Genomic DNA, 23,341 nt, shown 5'->3' with positions numbered 1-23,341 from the left:
CACCTAACTTCCAGCTTACAGGAAATATGTGGAAATAACACCATAAAGAAACACGCAAGTTCAGAATGTTGATGACTCTGTACAACTGCTGGCCCATAACATGGTTCAAAGTCTGGTAAGAAATGAGAGTTTTGGCAGGGTGCAGTGGTTCACAACTGTAATCCCTGCACTCTGGGAGGCCAAGGAAGGAGGATCACTTGAACTCGGTGTGGGAAACAGAGAGAGATGGAGTCCCTACCAAAAAAATTGAAAAATAGCCAGGCATAGTGGCACAGGCCTGTGGTCCCAGCTACTTGGGAGGCTGCGGCTGGAGGATTGCTTGAGCCTCAGAGGTCAAGGCAGCAGTGAGCTGTGATCGTGCCACACTGCACTCCAGGCAACAGAGCAAGAAACTCTCTCAAAAAAAACAAAACAAAACAAAAAAAAGAAATGCAAGTCGAGTCCACCGCAGACATGAATGCTGACTAGACCCTCGTTTGAAACAAAGACGCTTTGGGGATAACTTGGGAAATAACAATATAGACAGGGTATTAGATAACCCAACATAACCTGAGGGAATATTACTGTCTTAGGTGTGAAAATTCTCATTCATTATGTCAAGAACGTCTTTATCTTTGGGAGATGCATGCTTAAGTATTTAGAGTGTTATGTCACCAAGTCTGCAACTTTTAAATAGCTCAACCTGTCACACATCTATACAAATATGACAAAATGTTCACTGCTAGATTTTGAAATGTTTGTTTTACTACTGCAAAGTTTCTTCTGTATGTCTGAAAAATTCAATAATAAAAGCTGAGGGTGGAGGAGACAGCCCTGGCCTCAGGCAGGAAAACAGGTCAAAACAGGGCTCTGCTGCTCAGAGGCGGAGCCCACGTTGCCGGTCTCTTAGCCTCCAGCCCCTCTTCTCCGAGATGAAGGGTTCACCCAAGCCCACACTGTCAAATGGTAACTATAAGGCATGTACACACTGCTCTGAATTAGGTGGGGAATGGGATACAGGAAGCAACTGCAACACAATTAGCCTTACCTGCAGCCACAGGACTGTCAGTATCCAAATATTTTCAAGTAGTTCAGGGAAAAGCAGAATGTAAAACTTACAAGAAAGGGGAGAAGAGGTGATGCTTACACTCATATTAGAGTCACATCCTCAGGCATGACTGTCCACAGTAGTTACTAGGACAGTAGTTATGGCAGCAAAAATTGGGCAAACAACACTACCTGAGGCCTGAAACCAGCCCTACATCCCATCCCTGCTCATGTAAACTGCAGCAACAGTGAATAAAGTTGGTTCTTACTAATCCAGGAGCTTTCTGAACAAACAAAAGTAGTAGTTCCAGCTACTCTCCAGAAATCTCCCTGTACCACTAACTAGATTCAGCCTGGAGCAATAAAAAACACTTTCCCAAATGAACAACAGAAGAGAAACTATACTTCAAAAAATAGGTAAGTGCAGTCTTAGAGATGATCTCTCTCTTATCTCTGGCAGAAAATAAAATTTTAATAGTCAAACTGTATAATACCAGAAAAAAACTTCTGGAGGAATCCATAATGCAACGTCCTTGAAGTGGAATTCTAAAGAAAAAACATATGCCCTCCTTTAGCTGCCTTGGATAGAAGCAGGTAATAAAACCAGAGCAGACATACAGTTTTCAAAGATTTAAAGAGAGAGTGAAATGAAACTGCAAAAGACAGAACCAAGAAAGACGTGGTCCTCTGTGCCACAAGTTGTTCCCAAGAAGTCCAAAGACATTACTGAACCTGTCTTAACTACTTCAGATTTTCTCTCTGGAGAATTCACCTAAAACTGTAACTTGCTCAGTGCAACAAATGACAGTATTTAAGAAACTTCCTAGGCACGGAGAATTACTGTGAATGGTAAATATGAATTTGTCCTTTTGCAAATGTAGGGAGGCAAGTTTCCTTCCACTTGGACATATGTGAAATCCTACAACAGTCATCCACCTACGTCACCAGTGTTAGAACTCAGACACAGCCTCGTCACACTGAAGACTATGTCACATGGCAAGTTCTACTCCTTGAAGGTCTCAGGGACCTTTCTACAGCCAACAGCCCTCCTTCCCTAGAGCTCCTCTCAGTTCCCTGGTTACCTGACGTTTCCTCCAGCCTTCTGTATCCTCATCCGCTCTTCATACTGAGTTGGATTATGCTCTTTGCTGAGGCTTAAGGCTGCATGTTTTTGACTCTCCTCATTATAACGACACAAGATTGCCTAGGAAGATGGAGATCACAACAGTCATGAAATTCAGTGGGTCCAGCATCTAAAGGTACCAGTTGAAGAAAACAGTTAACAATGGGGTTTCACATTCAGCCTACTGCTGATAAACTCAAGTTCAGAGAATCAGACAGCAAAGAAGTGTCAAAGACACAACAGTCAGGGAGAGTTGCCCCCGGTTTTGGTATCAACTCTGGTGCAAACTCTGCTGAATGACTATAGCCAAGCACTCCCTTGGATGTTGTCACATTTGTGACATGAAAGGAAGCATTCAACAAGCATCAAGGTCTCTTTTGGCCTGGAGTTCTACAAGGCCAGAGACATGTCCGTAAGCCTACGGAAGGCAGAGGGCCAGCCTTTTGCATGCTGGCCAAGTGCCAGGCAGGCCTTCCACACAGCGCCTCCATGTGTCCTCACCCCTGCCAGGTTCACCATGTGTTTTACAGGAGGACACTGAAGCATGAGGAGTAAGTAACCAATAAAGTCACAGAGCAGAGCCAGGATTCAAATTTGGGTCTGACTCCTAAGTGTTATTTTATTTTTATTTTTTGCCAATTTTCCTCTTGCTATTTCTGAAGTCATTTGGTTTAAACACATGTGCACTAGGGCCAGTCTACTACAGGATCACCAGAATATAAACTCCACCAAGCAGGGGCTTTCATCTGCTATATTCCCAGCTATACCCCTAACAGGGATTATTTGATGAATAATCCCCCCAAAAGCATCAGGGGGAGGGATCTAAAGATGCTGCTTAAGTGGAGGCAGAGTCACTTGGTTCCTGTGACTGCTGAAGGCACAAAGAGGCTGGCTGAAAAAGTAGCAATGGAATGGAACATGTGTTCCTGATGCAGAGGAGGCAGGGTCTGCAGACTGCTTTCCACAGCAGCACCCTCTAGGCTTTACAGCATCCCCACGACTATCGCACCCTGGGCTTTCTCCCTCAGTCAGGGACTGGGCTCAGAGGATATAGGGCACCTCATCTGGTATTTTCTAGCTACAGCTTTTGAGTTACTCTGAAATCACAATAACTTTGAAAGGCAGGGGTTAAAACTTTTCATTCAACACTGTCTAAGGTCAGAGAAATGAAATAAAAGAATATTTAGGCTACTTGCATACTAATTACTTTCTGATCTACAGCATCACACACACACACACACACACACACACACACACACACACACACACTCACTCTCTCTCTCTCTCTCTCTCTCTCTCTCTCTCTCTCTCTCTCTCTAAACCACAGGTGGAAAAAAGAAACTAAAAAGACAGGATCTGGGTTTTAAAGCACAAGTCTACCACAGGGTGTAAGTCTACCCAGAGGACAAACTGCCTCTAGCTGAGCTGCTGTTCTCTTACCCAGGAGTTAAACTGCAGCAGAACACTGCAGCAACCCCAGAAGAAAGGTTTCAATGCAGACATCGTCACTTTAATCCTACTCAGCAAGTACTTCCTAAGGTCTTTTCCCCATAAAACATATTGTTATCTAAGTGAGTGGCTCCAGAGCCACATACCCGACTATCTCCAAGGTTGGCAATATAAAGAATGTTGTCTACAGCCAGAACGCACGTGGCAGTGGACCCGTCTTTCCAGGCAGGCTTCCTGGGGGGAAACACATCAGAAACACAGTCACCACCAACAGCCTAGCACTTTGAGACTAATTTCCAGAGCTGAATGGAAAGTATCTCATATTTCAAAATGGACCATCTCCCTGACAATTTTTTTTTTTCTGTTTTAGACTTAGTTAATGGTTGTAAGAGCTTACTCAATGCTCGGCACTTTTCAAACAGTGAGCATTAGTGTTAAACCAAATCAGAAGACTGAAATGCATTTAGGAAAACATGCACAGTCCACTCGAACTTCTTCATGAGGTTATACTTACTGGCTGGAAGCTTGTTTAAGGAACTCTTCATCAGTATGCTTGAAAGTGTCCAAAAGGCATCTCTTCACGGTTTTCTCTACACTGATGCCATCTCCTGTTACAGAAGGGCCAAAAGAAAACAATCTCTCAAGGAGGGAGGATTATCCTGCTCCCACTGTCATTTTGCTTTTGTAATTCCTGCACATCAACTGATTTCAAGCATGATTAAGAACAATCTCTATTTTTCGTTTTGAGACTGGGCCTCACTCTGTCACCCAGGCTGGAGTGCTACGGTGCAACTGTGGCTCACTGCAGCCTCAATCTCCTGGGCTCAGGCAATCATCCAGCCACAGCCTCCCAAGTAGCTGGGACGATAGGCGCACACCACCATGTCCAGATAGTTTTGTTTTTTGGGTTTTTTGTTTGTTTTTGTAGTGACGGAGTCTCCCTATGTTGCCCAGGCTAGTCTCAAACTCCAGGGTGTAAGTGATCTTCTGGCCTTGGCCTCCCAAAGTGCTGCATGAACCACAGTGCCCAGCCAGAACAATCTCTGTTTCCTCACCTATAACACAGTGCCATCTGAAGTTGTTTTTACAAGTTTTCCAATAAAGGCAAGACACTACTGGAACCCTAAGACAATTCACAAAAGGTGTCTATCACGTAGAATTATGAGAAGCGCCATTCTAAGACATACCTGCAGGGCCGCCACACCTGGAAGCCCTGGAGTCCACTCAGCCCCACCCTTTTAAGACTCATCGATGATTCTTTGCTAAAGCCAAAATGACACATCTGACTGCTTCACACAGCCGTTCAAACAGCAACAACCAAAATGAATAACTGATTTAGTTCTCAGTCTCACCTTTAGGAAATTTTCTGATTAAGTTTTGATGCAAATTCTGTGCAGCAAATTTTGAGGCTCGAATTCCTCCATGTCCATCAAATACAGCAAAATATGAAACTCGAGTACTGAAAGAATGAAGTGAGAGTTAATTAAATTCTCACAGCAAAAACCACACTTTTCCATTAAAGCTTTTAAATCTCATCTCAAAGAGTGAACATTAACAAGTCTGAGGAAGTCACACTGATAAGACCCTAGTCACACTGCTACAAATGGGGGGAAAAAGGCTTTAACATTAACTGAGACAAACATTTAAGTAACATTCACAGCATTTTTGTCTTTAAAAAAAAAAAAAAAACTTTTGTGTGTCTGTGAGCATGGGGAGTGTTTCCGGTCAAGACTGGAAGACCTGCTAGAGGTCTAATATTCTAAAAGAGCTGTAACACTTTCATAGCATTTTAAATTAAATGTTTAAAACTCACATTTGCTTCAAAGATCAAGATATGTTAATTCTGGTTTTTCACCGACAACACTATTTTATTCCATAACCTCATCTGTGTGTTAAATGTTTAAAACCAAATCTGTTCCTATTTAAATCAGATTTGGTTTTAAACATTAACACACAGATCAGGTTATTTATCGAAAACAGTCAAAAATAGAATCATGCATCACTTAACAACAGAAATGCACTGTTAGGTGATACTGTTGTTGTGTGCACATCATAGAACATATTTACACAAACTGAGATAGTGTAGCTTACTACACACCTAAGCTACATGGTAGAGTCTACTGCTCTTAGGCTAAACTGCAGAGCATGTTACTGCACTAAATACTGTATGCAGTTGTAACACGATGGTAGTATTTGTGTATTTAAACATACCTAAACATAGAAAAGGTACGGCAAACATGGTATTATGGCTGAACACGGCAGCTCACGCCTATTAATCCCAACACTTTGGGAGATGACCAAGGCAGGAGGATCACCTGAGGCCAGGAGTCAAAGACCAGCCTGGGCAACACAGTGAGACCCCATCTCTACAAAATTTGTAATCTTATGGGAGCACCATCATATATGTAGTCCATCACTGACTTGATGTTGTTATTCAGCACATGACTGTATCTATAAGAGCAGGAAGGATATTACAGAATTATTACTCAAATAAATTTTGAATACAGGTATCTCATTTTTAAAACCTATCTTACTACTATAGCTATTCCTATTCCCCTTTCAAGTTTTGCTAGAAAACCCACACATATGGAATAAAAGACATGAAATAAACTATTTCAAGAAGGAAAAAAAACAAAAATGCCTATGAGAAATGACATTTATTCTAGAGAGCTGCTTTTCCTTCAAATTTTTTGGAATGCCTTTTCAATTTAGGACATCCTGAGCCATGAGAAAAAACCTCACCTGCTTTGTAACTTAGCGCTGTTATCTTAATATCTGCTACTTGCAAGGCATGATTTAGTGTTCCCAATTAAATTTAGTCTCAAGGGATCTGCCTTCTTGGCTCCAGAGGTCCCTTTCCTGGTTTTAATGCAAATCCCAGGCTGGGTGTGGCGGCTCATGGGAGTAATCCTAGCACTTTGGGAGGTCAAGGCGAAAGGATGGCTTGAGCCCAGGAGTCTGAGACCAGCCTGAGCAACACAGGGAGACACTGTCTCTATAAAAGTTCAAAAAATTGCCAGTGTAGTGGCACATGCCTATGGTCCCAGCTACTCAGGAGGCTGAGGTGGGAGGATTACTTGGGCCTAGGAGATCAAGCCTGCAATGAGCTGTGATTGTGCCACTGTTCTCCAGCCTGAGCAGGAGAGTTAGACCCTGTCTCAATGGGCGTGTATATCATCCCCTCTACACATGATCAGCTGCTCTGCAGCAGTCATCACCTCATCTTCATGGGTGGCCCTTATCTGGACAAACGCTGTCAGCCCAAATGGCTCCGGCACACTGTATGTTAATGACCAACTGGTGTCGGTTAAAGCACATAATGCATGCATTATGAAATTCTGAATTATGCAACCTATGTAGTATGTATTATTAACTATGTACTATAATGTATGTTAACAGTCAACTTAATGTCCTACCCTCTGGTTACTTTTTCTCCAGGCCCAAGAGCTTATCCAGAAGGCTTCATTTTAGTTTGTACGGCTGCAGCTAATTTTCCATTGTCTGTCTTTTCCTTGAGATCATTTTGACTTTGTTTTTCCTTGGCCCTCATGATCTGAACAAGCTCTCCTTGATCACCATTCATACTCTAATTGGTGGCTTCCAACTCTTATCTTCTAGGTCACGGAATAAAAATATTCTCTGCCAGAAGCTGCTCAGTTGCCAGTAAAGAGTAACACATGCTGCAGAGCCACGCCACAGAGCGTCATCTCCCGCTCAGCAGGGTTGCTCAACCTCAACACTACTGACATTCCAGGCTGAAAAGTTCTTTGTTGTGGGGCTGCCCTGTGCTTCTAAGATGATCTCTACCCACCAGACGCTAGTAACAACTCCCTCCCGCAACCGTGGCAAAAATGTACCCAAACACTGACAACTGTCCCCTGGGCAGGGGGCAGAATCAACCCCAGCTGAGAATCACTGATGTAGAATCAAGTGATATGTTAGTCTTTCTAGTAAGTACAAACTCGCCAGTCCAAAATGCCAATCAGAACCCAGGAGACGTTAGTGCCAAACAGGCTTCCTACCACACAGAGACTCACATGAGGGACGATGGGGGCCTACACTCCTCGGTGATGTCGTTCAGGATAACGTGGGCATCCTGCATCTCCTCCCTCTCACCCTTCCGCTCAGCCACATAGCCCTTCAGACCAAAGATCACCGAAGAGGCTAAGGAAAAGAGAACAAAAAAGCCAATACAAAACTGTGCCCAACCCTCTGGAAACCCTAGTCCCAGAGCAAATGAGAGGGAACTATGACCGTTTTACTCAGCAATATCCTAATGGTGCAAACAAATAAGCAATACCCCTTACGGTATCGCCCAGCTGCAAGTCTATAATTAAAATCAGAGCACTGATGGGCAGGGTGAGCTCTAAGAGGTTGCACAGAGACACAAGAGAGGAGTCAGTGAGCGCAAAACACCTCTGTCTAGGGTATGAGTTGAAGTGCCAGGGCAAGGGATGTGCCCTGGGGATGTGCCGCTATCACAGAGAAGTAAGATTCAAATCGGGGAAAGGATTATGAGCAAATTTAGTCTTGTGATAAATAAGGACAAATGCAAGTCAACAGTTAGACAAATCCAAGTCAGTAGAGTTTGTCTCAAAAGCCCTGTAGATGCCCTGAAAATATGTATTTCCATGCTCAAGGCTGGTGAAGAATTTGAACAAATGGTAAGATCAGTTGCTTTTACTTCAACTGAGGAAGAAAAAGAGAAGATTCCAATGCAGGGCAGAGATCTATTTACATTTAATGGGTAGGCTCATTTAAACTCATTTTCTGATACCTAATACCAGACAAATAATAAAATGAACACTCAAAGAGCTGTCCTCTGGGAAGGGACAAGCCAAGCTGAAGAAAACATCTTCCCAGTAAAGTTACAAGTGGATCTTTTCACATACCTCTGCCTGCATCGTACAGCTTTCACCGAGGTAATTTGTGGCAAAGGACAATGCAGTCAATGAAAATTCCACAGCTCAAGAATACTTGAGTATCACAACTATTCTCTTTAGTTAATACTTTTTGTTTTCTTTCCCACTAACTTTGACAAGTTACAAAACTGACTACAAATTTCAACTACTTTTTCCAGGCTTAGGGAAGCTGCCTACCAAGCTAAATCACAGAATTAAAAGCACTAATCCACAAACTGTGAACAAAGACTGGAAATCACAGGGAGACTAGGTGGTCAAAAACTATTCACTGCAGAAGGCTAAGAAAAAAACCACCTGTATTTTGTAACTCTTGAGGAATAAATGTAGGTTTCCTATCTGAGCAAAGGGAGGATAAGAGATAGATGTACATGAAAAGTAGGAGAAAAAAAGCAGAAAGAAACTCGGAAATTCAATTGCAAAAAGGGAACCCTACTCATTTCTTAGATATAGATATAAAAAGAAAGTATTATTAGAAAGCTGAAACTGGTTTTGCTCTGGGTTGTTTTAAAATATGAAGTCTAATACATTTGTTTTCAAACTGTCTGAAAACCTTTACAAACTTTCTTTTCCACAAGCTCTTCACTGCCATTCTTCTCTTCCTCAGAGGTTTTTCTCTTTGCTCCTTTCCCTTCATTCTTTACCATCTGGGGTACTGATGTGGCAAGAGAACCTGGAAATAAAGTAAAAGCCGGACAGAAACACAGCTGTAGACTGTTGGAAGAAGTCACTAGCGTACTGGGCTTCATCCTAGCACTCAGACAAGGTCATTTCAAGCAAGGACTGGCAGACACAGGCAGACCCGGGAGTTGTGTCCTCATGGTGATGGGGGGCACGTTCCCATAGTGAGGGAGCATAAAGTTAAGATCCAGGCCCTGAATCAAACAGACCCTGCTGAAGGGGTCTGTAAAAGACTTTCCCAGTGGTAAAACACATGTTTTTTTTTTTTTGGCCCATAGCATATACATGTTTTTATATCCACAGGCTCTTAGTATTAAACAAAAACTTACAAAATCTATAAGTAAGCTAACATACTCTAAAGAAGTTCCAAAAAGAAACAAGTACCCAAAAAGGCTCAAAATGAGGTAAATTTCAGCCTTTAAGAACTGTAATACATCCGGGCCAGGCGTGGTGGCTCACGCCTGTAATCCAAGCACTTTGGAGGCCAAGGCGGGTGGATCACCTGAGGTCAGGAGTTCAAGACCAGCCTGACCAACAGGGTGAAACCCCATCCTTTAAAAAAAAAAAAAAAAAAACTGTAATACATCCTTTCAAAGGCAAAATAGGGTTGCCATGCTGTTCCCACTAGTGAAAGGATGAATCTCTACTCAAAGCCAGAGCTAAGGAAATCTGCAGTGTCTATGTGTTTGAAATGAGAAAAGTCAACTTTCAAAGAGGAAACAGCAAGTAATTTGCTAACAGTAACTTGTTAACAGCAAGTTACTTTCCTTTCAGTCTCAGTTGTCTTCACCCGTGCATAACGTGGTAAGAATACTTTCATCTCAGAGAGATGTTTGAAAATTGTTGAGGACAGGTAGGAAGAGCATTTATCACAGTGCCTAACACATCAATCTCCAATAATGGCAGCTATTGTCCTAACAAATGACTGTAAATGTTCTCTGCATTTAGGGATAAAAAGTATTTAGGTATAGAAGTATGCAATAGCCAGATGAAGTGGCACATTCCTGTAGTCACAGCTACTTCAGAGACTGAGGCAGGAGGATCACTTCAGCGCAGGCATTTGAGACCTGCGTGGGCAAAGCAGTGAGACCCTGTTTCTTTAAAAAAAAAAAAAAGATGCAAGTAGTTATTTACTTATTCAACCTCCTCTTTGCCAGATATTTCTTTTTCTTTTTGTTTTTTAGACAGGGTCTCACTCTTGTCACATAGACTAGAATGCAGTGGCATGATCATAGTTTAATGACAAAAAGTTCACGATTCAGATCCATAAGCCACCAATACCTCTATAGGACAGAAAGACATCCACTCAGTTGGTACGGTTCATAACTTGAGTTTTCCTTTTCTTTTTTTGAGATGCAGTCTTGCTCCGTTGCCCAGGCTGGAGTGTAGTGGAGCGTTCTCGGCTCACTGCAACCTCCACCTCACGGGTTTAAGCGATTCTCCTACCTCAGCCTACAGGCATGCACCATCACACCCAGCTAATTTTTGTATTTTTAGCAGAGATGAGGTTTCACCACGTTGGCCAGGCTGGTCTCAAACTCCTGACCTCAAGTTACCTGTGCGCCTTGGCCTCCCAAAGTGCTGGGATTACAGGCATGAGCCACCGCACCCGGCCACAACATATTAACTTTTATTACAACTAAGGGTACCATCTTTATGAGGAAGGTTTCAGGCTACACTGTGAGTAGGAGAATGCTACAATGTTTTTGTATGGGTCTACAGCCCTGAAGACGGAGAATTCTTATGTAAGATGACTGCAGTACATTTTCTGAAATGGGACTACCTGCATCCCCACTGCCCCACACCATCTATCTCCCAACTTCTCATAACCCTCACCTTCCCCCACCAGAGGAGCTCCACATAAGAAGTTCTCATGAGACAGAATCGTACCTTTGCCACGTTGGTAAGAGGAATCTCCTCTATTCTTCCCTCCTACTTAATTAGGACGTGAAAAGGAACATTTTCAGGAGAAGGTAGAGCCAATACTACTAGGCTTGATACACTTGGGTCAAGCACTTTGTTTAATGAGGCAAATCAGAATCACAAACTGAATTTTTAAAAAATGTTAATAACAAAGTTGAGAGTAAATCAGTGAACTCTTAATTCTCAAAGTCAGTTCCAACAACCTGAACCTCAACAAGTTAATATCACCAGAAAGTGATATAGTGTTATCTTTGTGCTTCCAATTGATGGTGCCTGTTTATAGTTTTATAGTAAACCTTATGCTGTATTATGACTTAATGTCATCCAAAATCCTGTCAAAATCTATACGTAAATTTCACATAAGAATGAAATACTGTGTATTATTTCCATCAGCACCTTGGGTTTTTTGTCCTACCACTTACCTGAATCACCACTGCTAGCAGGTGGGAGATCATCAAAAAGCAAAGGTCCCCCTGATCCTGAAACACAGCAGAACACTTAGTAAGCCCACAAAAAATAATGTAAGGCTTAAGTTTCAGAATCCATCCCACCAGGACACCTATGTAGGTTACTGAAATAAACTCAAAACTCTTGCGTCAATCCAGTGGCAACTCATACTGCAATGAATAATATCTTGAACCTATTTTAAAGTCGTATCATTTCATAGGAAATAAAAATCTGCCTTAAAAAGTTAAATTGTATTTCAGGTAGTAAAATAAATACTCAAAGGACCAGAGAAAACCGCTCCACATGTTCTGGCAGTACTTCTCAGGGCTGGCGACTAGCAGATTTTTCTGCCTTACCTGATCCCATGGATTCAAAACTTAAAGACAGTCCAACACCTAAAACATCTGTGTGTTGAAAATGGGGGAAAGGGAAAAAGATTGAGACAACTACAATCCCAGGATGAGTAGAGACGTTGACACACACCTGGGAGAGCCTGGAGACTGTACCTGAGTCAGTACTGCTGGCCGGAGGGAGGTCATCAAAGAGCAGGGGTCCTTTCTGAGCTTCTTTCCCTAAAACACAGAAATCCTGTTTAGAGAGCATATGGTCATCATCCAGGACAGATTTTCAAAGGAGAAGACCATGTGGTCTTCCTGCTTTGAGACAAGTTTACTACTAGATTCAAATTTTCTTCTTCCTGCTGGACAAACTTTTAAAAAATCTTTTCTTAACAGCTTTTTAATATGGACATCTGTTTCCAACAATTACAGTCAACATAAAAGCAATGAATGATGCCCTAACAGGTCATTGTCAGGGCCATTGAGTATTTTGAGGAAAATAAGTATTTTCTTGATAATTTCATTATTGAAAGCATCAAACATTTAAGTCTTTCTTTGAAATAGAATCCTTGGGAGAAAAAAAACTGATTCTAGACCAGTAAAACAATACTTGAGACTTCAAGACAGGAGTTCAGAAACTGGGCGAGGGGGTCTTCAAAGTTCTACAGGTTTATAAAAATCCTATTTTAGTAACATTCTGCTGGGGAAGAAAATCTGTTGTAACCTGGTGTCCCTGGCCCCAGCACAGTGCCTGATTCAATAAATAGCTATGGAGAAAATAAGGAGTTTCAGGTAATCAAAGACAGATGGCCTCAGAAGAAAGTCAGAAAACTCTTAACAAAAAATGTAAAGATTTCCACTCCAAAAGTAAATGTTTTATGCCTAATTATCTTTTCGCACATAAAATTTAACCACTATTCCTTATTATCCAGCTTTCCCTAAAATTCTATTTAAGCTATTAGGTATCTGAACTGGCACACAGGAATCCGAGTTGAAAGTATGCACATTCACCTCCTACGAAGTTCAACACACCAATCAAACACATGGGCTTTTTCTCACCTCTTATTCCTCACAGTTCGAGTATAAAAATGTACTCATTTAGGCCAGGCGTGGTGGGCTCATGCCTATAATCCCAACACTTTGGGAGGCTGAGGTGGGAGGATTGCTTCAGCCCAGGAGTTCAAGACCAGCCTGGGCAAGACGGCAAAAAAATCTCTACAAAAATTAGCTGGGTGTGGTGGCAAGCGCCTGTAGTCCAAGCTACTAAGGACGCTGAGGTGGGAGGATCACCTGAGCCCAGGGAGGCCAAGGCTGCAGTGAGCCATGATTGGGCCACTGCACTCCAGCCTAGGCAACATAATGAGACCATGCCATGTCTTTAAGGAAAAAAAAAAAAAACAAAAAAACCTCACTTAAAAAAAAATTTTTTTTTTTTTTTTTTTTTTGAGACTGAGTCTCACTCTGCTACCTGGGCGGGAGTGCGGTGAGTGATCTCCACTCACTGTCTCCACCTCCTGGGTTCAAGTGATTCTCCTGCCCCAGCTTCCTGAGTAGGTGGGATTACAGGTGCACACCACCACACCCAGATAATTTTTGCATTTTTAGTAGAGACATGGTCTCACCATATTGACCAGTCTGGTCTTGAACTCCTGACCTTAAGTGATCTGCCTGCCTCAGGCTCCCAAAGTGCTGGGATTACAGGTGTGAGCCACCACACTGGGCCTAATTGTTATATTTTTAGTAGAGATGGGGTTTCCCCATGTTGGCCAGGCTGGTCTCAAACTCCTAGCCTCAAGTCGTCCCCCTCCTCAGTCTCCCAAAGTGCTGGAATTACAGGTCTGAGCTACTGTGCCAGGCAAAAAACAACTCACTTAAAGAAATCAATTTATATCCCCCGAGAGGGTCATCCATAACATCTTTTTGCCTCCATTTAGAAATGAGCTAGGTATCAATTTTCTTCTTTTAAAAACAAAAGTTTTAATTACAATTTATAAACTCAAGGGAATGAAATTTCTCCTGGGGTGTTTGGGTGAGAAGTACCTAACACACACAATAAATTTCTGAGTTAACAAAAAGTAACTATTTTGCTTTAGACCCCTAATACAAATAGAAAAATGTATTCTAATCCTTCAGGATGACCCTAAACAAATTAAGGAATTGCAAATACTTTCATTTTTTTGTTTTTCTTACAAGTGACATAAAGACTATGAGAAGTATACAAGAAGCAGAATAAAACCATTAAAAAGTATCTAAGATGGCCAGGTGCGGTGGTGCACACCTATAATCCCAGCACTTTGGGAGGCCAAGGTGGGTGGATCACCTGAGGTCAGGAGTTTGAGACCAGACTGGCCAACATGAAACCCCATCTCTACTAAAAATCCAAAAACTAGCTGGGCAAGAGGTGGTGCACAACTGTACTCCCAAGCTACTGCGGAGGCTGAGACAGAACTGCTTGAACTGAGGAGGAGGAGGTTGCAGTGAGCCAAGATTGTGCCGCTGCACTCCGGCCTGGGCAACAGAGTGCTCAGTCTCAAAAAAACAAAACAAAAACAAAAATAAAAATTAGCTATTTGAGAGGCTGAGGCAGAATAGCTTGAACCTGGGAGGCAGAGGTTGCAGTGAGCTGAGCTAACGCCACTGCACTCCAGCCTGCGGGACAAAACCAGACTGTCGCAAAAAAAGAAAAAAAAAAGGTATTTAGGATAACCATTACTCGATTTAACCCACTTACAAGAATTCCTAATACCCAAGAGTAGGTCACTTTTGCCCAAACGACATTGGGTCTAACAATCAAAATGTCCATTCTCTGGACAGACTCAAAACCATGAGATGATGCAGACAATCGTGCTGCATTCAGCGGGGTCAGAGAGCCAGATGTCTTAGAACAAGGGAGGGGACATTTACGGATAACAGCCCAACCTGAAGCAGAACCAACCCTTCCACTTATGCCAGGTCTTTAATTTTTGAATTAACTTGCCCATGTAAAGCAGGTCTGTCCACTGTACACTGGGGGAAGTCGTCTTTTACCCAGGTAATAAATACACTTCAGTTCTTGCAAGCATTCCTCACAATGCAGCTTCCAGCTTAGTATTCATACTAGCCTAGCCCCCTCTCCTTTGGCTACTATTCAGTCAGATGGTGCCCCAAACTGAGCCCCATCCCCAGAGAACTGCCTAGCTCCCTGTGCTGCACAGAATGTGTCTATCACCTTCTTTCTCAATCTGGAATATTAGGAAAGCTATTTCAATTAAACACAGTGAGACCACCTTACATTCTGCTGGCCACAATTGGTAATGGCTTATAAATATGATGATACTGCGTGCCTGTCAGGCACTATTCTAAGGGTTCTATACATCTTAACTCATTTAATTCTTATGAGATAGGTACTATTATTATTTACTGATGAAAAAACTGAGGCACTGAGGTCAATTACCCATTCAAGATCACAGAGCCGATAAGGAGTGGAGTGGGGATTCAAACCCATGCAGTTCATGCTCTTAGTGAGATACTAGGCTGCCTCCATATATGGGCACCCTTTCAGAAACTTCACAAAGATCACATTTTATCCTTACAACAATCCTATGATAATCCCGAGATTCTAAAAATTCTGGAATACCTTTGCATCATCAAAATGATCTAACTTAGAAGTCTGCACATGGATTCTTTTTCTAAAAAAAATCTATAGGTCATAAATACTACATAAGGAAACTACTAATTAGCCAAATCTTCCATTCTTTTTTTTAATTGAGACAAGAGTCTCGCTCTGTGAGGCAGGCTGGAGTGCAATGGTGTGATCACAGCTCATTGCAGCCTAAACCTTCTGGCCTCAAGCAATCCTCCCTCACCAGACTCCTGAGTAGCTGAAACTACAGGCATGCACCACCATGCCCAGGTAATTTTTTAACTTTTTGTAGAGACGGGGGTCTATGCTGCCCTCAAGCAATCTTCCTATCTCAACATCCCAAAGTGCTGAGATTACTGGTGTGAGCCACTGCTCCTGGCCCTTACACTCTATATTGAATAAACTAAAATTCAAAGCACTGGGGACTGCAATCATTGGACAAAGTGTAACCCTGACCCAAAAATTTGGAAGAGGCCCCTTCCCCAATCTTCTAAATATTAGAACGTTAATGAGAATGAAACAGGACTAAAAATGTTTATTAATCATAGTTAATCTCACCTAGACTTTTTTTTTTTCCAGCTATCAACATTCTGGAGCTAAGTCTACCTGAAGTTACACACTATGCTGAGAAAAATACCCTTGGGTTGATCATATTCGGGTTAAAGGTTTCTATATCTAATAAAGTTGGAAAAGGGTGTTAAAATATTTTGCCTAAATTGTTTTTTATACCTCAGTTTTCTTTTCAACTATAAAAGAAATCCAAGTGTTTTCCAAACATCACACAGGTATTATCAGAAAAAAGGGGACAGGGGTTCTACCACACTCCCCAACCACAGTATCAGTTTAGTGTATATTTTCCACTTTCCTTAATGCTCGTGTACATGAATGCATGCATTTTAACATGTAGAAGACAGAATCATGCTCTACACAATACTCTACATATATTATTGTTCACATAACCCATCAAAGCGTGCTCCAGGCCAACACACCCACGTCTAATTCATTCTCTCCAACAGCTACATATGGGAAGCATCTCCACTCACCTGACCAGTGCCTTACTGATGGGCATTAAGCTTTTTCCAGTTCTTCACATGACAAGTAATGCCACTATATAATAAACAACCTGACACATATATTCTTGCTTAATCTGATAGACTGCTAGTCAAAGGATATTAGTTTAAATCTGATAGAAGCCAAAATTTGTTCCCCAAAAAGCTGTAGTGACGTTCACTCCCAAAACACTTTATAAGAATATCTATTTCTCTACACATTCACCAATGTTACCAATTGTTGCTAATCTGATAGGTGAAAAGGTGATCTGACATTCCTTTCCTCAGTAACTAATTCCTCAGCAACTTTTTGCTGATGGGCCATCTGTATTCCTTCCCTCTGAACTGGTAGGATACATCCTTTGAACATTTTTCTAGTGGGTTTTATTTTTTCCTATTAATTTCGTGAGCCTTTCACTTACCCTTAGTAATGTATATTGCAATTATTTTCTGTCTTTTGCCTTTATAATATTTGTCCTGCAGAAATTTTAAATTTTTACATAGTTAAATTCACTTTAGTTTTTTGACTTTCTTCTTGTTAAACCCTGTAGTTTTATAATTAATCTGTTTTCTTCTAATGCTTAATTTTTATTTTATGTTTAAATACCCATTATTATTTTTAATTTTAGAGACAGAAGTTGCACGAGGCTCTTGTCAAATTCCTGGCCTCAAGCCATCCTCCTGACTCAGCCTCTCAAAGTGCTGGGATTACAGGTATGAGCCACCAAGCCCAGCCTCCAGTTTTTTTTAAAGTATTTTTAAGATGGAGTGCCAAGCAAGTATTTTATTTAGTCCTTGACAAATGACCACTAATTTTAAATGGACTGTTGCAGCAACCAAATAAGTAACAGAACCACCCTATAACCATGAAACCAAGTTACTGCTGAAGTAATTTTAAACCATGACACCTTTAAATGACATGTGTGCATTGTCAGATATAAGCTGTCAAGCTTAAAGACATCAAGTCAACATTATTTATGGGTATGACATAGAAAAGTGCCATTTCTGCCTGATATGAACCAACACTTTTTTAGGTTTTATATATATGTATATATACACACACATATATATGTATGTATATATAACATATATGTATATATATACACATGTGTATATAAGCATGTGTATATATATGCATATACATGTGTATATATATACATACATATATATGTATGTATCTTTTTAAAAAAATTTGATTCACTCAGCAATTAAAACTTTTAAAGGCCTCTATGAAAACTACTAATTTTAGCACAATACCTGAAATATTGAGTGCATTCTATATATTTTTCTAGATTATAAAAATTTAAGAGGTTTGGGGGTGGGAACATTAGATGTAATATTTAAAACAACAAAATCAAAATATCTATATAAAATATTTAAAAATTTGATGTGATCTAAGAAATGTAGTATTTTCTCCCTTGGACACTTAGTGCTTTCATAAAATTCATTTAAGACTGCATTTTTCTACTTTTAGAAGACTGTTAATGGCTCAGCCAGGCACAGTGGCTTACACCTGTAATCCCAACACTCTGGGCCAGGATGGGCAGAACACTTGAGCCCCAGGAGTTCGAGAGCAGCATGAGCAACATCGCAAAGCCTCCTATCTACAAGACATACAAAAATTAACTGGCCATGGTGGTGCCCACCTGTAATCCCAGCTGCCCAGTTAGCTGAGGGGAAAGATGGTCTGCGAGATTGAGAGAGGTGAGCTGTGTTTGTGTCACTGCACTCCAGTCTGGGCAACACAATGAGACTGTCTCAAAAATAATTAACCATGGCTAACATCTATAAAACACTACAGGTTCTACCACACACTATGTTCCACAGCATACATATTATACTCTTGAATTTGTACGGTAACAGTAGGAGGTGTCACCCCTTTTTACAGATGTACGAACAGCCATAGAAGGCAGAGGGAGTAAGAGCTGGATTCTAAACCAAATAGTCTGATTACATTTCCTGAACAACTATTTTTGCGCTCTGTGAAAATAACTAGGTCTTTTATTGTTCACCGCATCAGCTCAGAGATTTGTGGTACCCACATACCATGTTTGAGGGTCATGATGCACCGTTTAGATTCATTATTCCACTCACTGTAGCAATCAATATCATTTATCAAACAAAGTAGTGCAATTTTTTTTAAAAATCACAGTATTTTCACAAGTATGTGAAACCAGATTCTGTTCTTGCACAAAAGATTTTTTAACTTGTCAAATCTCATTGTTGGTTGTAGCTAACTTTGGATCCCAATTCTGTCACTCACTTTAGTACTTATCCCTCTCAGCTTCCAGTCATCTACAAATTTTGGTATCTTCCTCGTTTTAAAGCTACTTTTAAAAATACACTCAGCAAGCAGGACCTGTTGACAGTGTCAGTGCCCTCCCGGCAGACGGGGAGCAGGTGACCAATCCATTCTCAGGGGAGTTGGCAGTTTAAACACCATGCAGCCCCTCTGCCACCCTTTCAGCTCAGTCAAGGTTGGAAACTGAGTTTGGAAAAAACAGCAACAGGATGTACTTTTCCCATTTTATGTAGCGAAAGGCTGCTAAGGTGTCAACTTATGAGATTTTGAGTTGCCACGTTTCTTGTCAGTCAAGGAAGCCTACCCCTGAGCAGAATCTAATTGCAGGTAAGAAGTAATGGAGATTTAAAAACTCATAGGTTTATAGGCACATTAGTGAATACAAACGCTGCCCCAAATATATTCACATAGAAGTTAAATTCCACTGACAGAGAAAAAGACGGCTACACAAAGCCAATTTTTACCCACAGCTAGAACTGGGGTTATTCTGAAAATGAATGGCTGAGTCAAATCCAAAGACTCCAGGACCAGTTACTGATATACTCTGTACCATGAGAATGGTCAATGGGGGCCGGGCGCGGTGGCTCACGCATGTAATTCCAGCACTTTGGGAGGTCGACGCGGGTGGATCACCTGAAGGAGTTCAAGACTAGCGTGGCCAACATGATGAAACCCCGTCTCTACTTAAAAATACAAAAATTAGCTGGGTGTGGTGGTCGGTGCCTGTAATCCCAGCTACTAGGGAGGCTGAGGCGGAGGGTGCAGAAAGCTCCAGCCTGGGTGACAAGAGTGAGCCTCCGTCTCAAAAACAAAAATAAACACCATTTTCTTGCCCAGAATCACTGCAAATCACAAGCCTGCTCATCCTCAGCAGCTCAGTTCCAACACTGCCTCCTTCCCCAGGCTCTTGGTGCACGACAATCCCTCCTGAAGAGTCCTCGCCATTTCCCACAGTCATTAACTTTTGCCAGTTTTAATTACCGTAATTACTAGCCTTCAGAAAGCAGCTCTTAGAAAGCGAAGGCTGGGCCTTACCTCTATCTGCCCCACAAGAGCAGTTCCCAAACCGTTGGTCTCCAGCCCCCGCTCGGTGGGCCTGGGGATTTAGTAACATTCGGAAACCCCACCCTCAGGGATTCGGATTTATTGGGGCTGAGGTGGACCTGGAAATCTGAATGTCTTCAGTTTTCCAGGATTTCTGCCCCCAAGTTAGGTTTGGTAATAAGGCTCTAAACTACAGCATCTAGCTGAAGTCTCGCATGTGAAATATTCACGCATTCTGCCAAATGAAATCCGGAGTGGCGGTAACCCACGGGACGCAGAGATTAACACAGGCCCCGTTTCACGCTGTTAGGATGCTGCGCTCACACCGCAGCCCACAGGGACTCCCACCAGGGAACAGGGCTTAGCAGATGAGCCGTCCCTTTAACTTCAGGGAGAGGGGAAACTTCCCGCAGCCCAGAAAAGAACAAAAAACTACTGTTAATTATCACAAAATCGTAGGATGGCAGAGGAGGCATCCTGTCTTCCAGGCTTCAGAAACACGAAGGATTAAGATGGTGATTAATTCAACCTCCCGAGCAAAACGGAACGCCAAGCCCCTGAACGCGCACCCGCCGGGAGCGCAGCCGTCCACAGCCCGCGAGTGAAGCGCGGCCCGGAAGTCGCGGGCGGGCGGGCGGCGCGCAGGGCTGCCCCGGCCGCGGGTGGAATTGCGGCGCGGGGGCCCGCGGGGCCGCTGGGCGCAGAGAGCTGGTCCCTCCGGCCGGCCCACGCGGCCGCCCCGCGGCCGTCCACCGCCAGGCAGAGGGTCGTGGCCAGGGCGGCGCAGCCCTTTCCTTCCTGCGTAGCGAAAATGGCGGAGCGGCCTTTCCGAGCTCCGCGAACTACCGGGCCACCCGGCGGGGCGGCCAGCGAGCCGGACAGGGCCGGGCCAGGCAGAAACAGGCCCCGTACAGCCCGCGCCGCCCGTCGCCTCCCAACGCGGGCGCCGCCTCAGCCGCCGCGGGCCCCAGGCCGCCGCCATCCCGCCCGCCCTCCTTTCCCTGGTCCGCCCGGCGGCAACGCCGCTTACCGGCAGCCGGGCGCGGCGAGCGCTCGGGCTCCGGCAGGTCCCCGAACAGGTCCATGGCGGAGGCTGGGCGGCGACGGCGGGAGCGGCAGACGCGCAGCCCGCGAGCGGAGGCCGGGCTCCACACCCCGGGCGGGCGGCGGCGGCGGCTGGCGGGCGACGGGCGCGGGTGGTCAGCGCCGTCAGTCACCTGCAGGGAGAGCCCCGGACGCCACCAATCGGCGCGCGGCGTGGCCCCGCCGCCCCAGAGGGCTGCGCGCGGGCGGGGCGGAGGGAGTAGGGAGGCGCGCTGCGCACGCGCGTAGGCTCCTCTGGCGCCAGGACTGCGAGCGCGGCAGGCGGCGTCGCTTGGGCTCCGCGGTGTTTCCCGCCTTGGCGACTCCCGGGCCTCTCCTGCTTTTCCTTGGCGGGGGATGTCCGGTTTCCGTCAAGTTTCGTTGAGTTCCTGTCCGAGAAGGCCTGTTCAGAGAGAAAGGTCCGAGCTCAAGGGCAGCCCCTGATGGCTGGGAAGGCTTTGGGGCTCTTGCCATCTCTTCGGCTCGTTCTTTAACCACGGCGTGCCTGTTCCTGGCCTGTTTTACAGCCTGAGAAACCGAGGCTTGGATGGAGCGCCCCTGGGCGTCAGGACGGAAACCTCAAAAGATGCCGGCGGGAGAGGAGGCATTCCCCGATCTGTCTGCACCCACCCCCACCCGGTCCCTGTGGGGAGCGGAGAAGACCGACTCCTTGATGGCGCTCCCTTCTATGCCTAGAAAGAAAGACGGCTTCTGACATCGGGGGGCTGGCCTGGTTCTGCAGCCAGGACTTGGGTTGGTCTGGCACAAAAGCTAGGCCTGGGTGTTCTCTTTGCGAGCAATTTCATAAAACACCAACATCAGGCCATGATACAGAGCAAGACAAAAAAACAGACCACTCTGTAATCAAGTCTGACGTAGACAAAGCAGAAACACTGTCCAAGCCGCAAGAGTGACCAAAGTTCCCTGGTGACGGCCAATAAGAGTGATTGCTGCCTCTTGACCTGTTACACGTTTAGCATTTGTCCAGTCTTCCTGCCATGTAGATAAGCTTCATCAAGATACCCAATCATGGGATCACCCCCTCTTCCTGACATCCAATCTGGAGTAAAGCCCCGTTTCCATCAACATTTCCCCAAGCCAACTAACACAAACCCAAATCTTACACGTCCTTTCCAACACCCTCTACCCAAGCTTCTCAGGTTATGTGGTCTCCCTCCATGCAGAGAGTTAAGCCCAATTCATTCCAGGACAGATGTGTTTCTGGCACTGGGCTGTAGGACATGGAGGGAGCCCAACAAGGCTTCATGCCGCTCATCTACTGGCTTCTCACTTGCAATTCTGAGATCTTCACTGCTACCTCCTTCATTACAGCAGAAACACTCAAGTAACAATACTTGTAAGAGTTTAAGAAAGAGGAAAGGAACACGAAAAGCAGCTCAACAGTCAAAGACTGGTTTATTTCAGAGAATAAACCTGAGAGAGTATTCTGGCCAATTTCGGTCAGGAGTGTTCTCTCTTACAGACTAAGGATATTTAAGGGTTTTGGAAGTGGGGGAGCTTATCGTAGATTCGGACTGTTTCTAGGTGAGGGAAAGTTTCTTGCAGGGTTGGAATGTCTGGTCGGAAGGGAGGCTTTTTCAGGGTTGGTATGTGTCTGGTCAGAGAGGGGTTTATCTTAGGGTTGGAATGTTTCTGGTTATGCTGACATTAGCCATTAAGCTGATATTTGGGGGCAGATTTAGGCAGATTTTTGTTTTTTTGTTTTTTGAGACAGAGTCTCACCCTGTCACCCAGGCTGGAGTGCAATGGTGTGATCTCTCCTCACTACAACCTCTGCCTCCCTGGTTTAAGTGATTCTCCTGCCTCAGCCTCCTGAGTATCTGGGATTACAGGTGCACACCACCATGCCTGGCTAATTTTTTCATTGGTAGAGATGGGATTTTACCTTGTTGGCCAGGCTGGTCTCGAACTCCAGACGTCATGATCCGCCCTCTAGGCAGTTTTTTTAATCAAGGGGAATTTAAAATGGTGGTGTTTGTCCAAGATGGCTATGCTCCTGCTCTGTCAATCCAGTTTTTATAGTTATAAAAAGGACGAGGAGCAGGGTGTTTTTTGTGGCTACTTCCTGCTGAGGAGCATGGGCCGAGAGTTCTTTGGTTTCAATGTGATTGTAGGAATAACGCCATCTGTAGATATTTTTTGGGTAATTGTCTCTGAGATGGCCATGATCCTATTTTTTGGGTAATTGTCTCTGAGATGGCCATGATCCTGTTGGTTAAAAATCTTTGAAAAAGGTTAATTAAGCAGAGTAAGAACATTATTCCTAGGCATATTTTTAGGGGCTGGCCCAGAAATGGGATGACCCATGTTAAGA

At 43.7% G+C, this 23,341-nt stretch overlaps 1 protein-coding gene across 6 annotated transcripts in view; it reads right to left on the bottom strand.

The window, feature by feature from the left end:
• Positions 1 to 21,200, bottom strand: part of ILKAP (ILK associated serine/threonine phosphatase) — a 31,215-nt gene extending 10,015 nt beyond the window's left edge. The window contains exons 1-10 of one of the 6 annotated variants that reach the window (XM_032277741.1): positions 20,954 to 21,161; positions 12,075 to 12,140; positions 11,925 to 11,972; positions 11,544 to 11,600; positions 9,071 to 9,190; positions 7,636 to 7,762; positions 4,951 to 5,057; positions 4,113 to 4,206; positions 3,745 to 3,832; positions 2,109 to 2,230 (exon numbers count right to left, since the gene is read on the bottom strand). In XM_032277741.1, the coding sequence (XP_032133632.1) occupies positions 2,109 to 2,230; positions 3,745 to 3,832; positions 4,113 to 4,206; positions 4,951 to 5,057; positions 7,636 to 7,762; positions 9,071 to 9,190; positions 11,544 to 11,600; positions 11,925 to 11,972; positions 12,075 to 12,140; positions 20,954 to 21,008 (884 nt within the window). In that variant the 5' untranslated portion in view covers positions 21,009 to 21,161. Of the gene's footprint in view, positions 1 to 2,108; positions 2,231 to 3,744; positions 3,833 to 4,112; positions 4,207 to 4,950; positions 5,058 to 7,635; positions 7,763 to 9,070; positions 9,191 to 11,543; positions 11,601 to 11,924; positions 12,141 to 20,953 lie in introns of all 6 variants that reach the window. The other 5 variants (XM_032277739.1, XM_032277742.1, XM_032277744.1 and 2 more) reach the window with 5 other exon arrangements.
• Between the last annotated feature and the right edge of the window lie 2,141 nt (positions 21,201 to 23,341).

This window comes from Sapajus apella, unplaced genomic scaffold (assembly GCF_009761245.1).
Source record: "Sapajus apella isolate SASKATOON/1434 unplaced genomic scaffold, GSC_monkey_1.0 scaffold10, whole genome shotgun sequence".
NCBI lineage: Eukaryota > Metazoa > Chordata > Mammalia > Primates > Cebidae > Sapajus > Sapajus apella.
The sequence above is the reverse complement of the archived record's forward strand: the minus strand, read 5'-3'. Positions and strand labels throughout refer to the sequence as shown.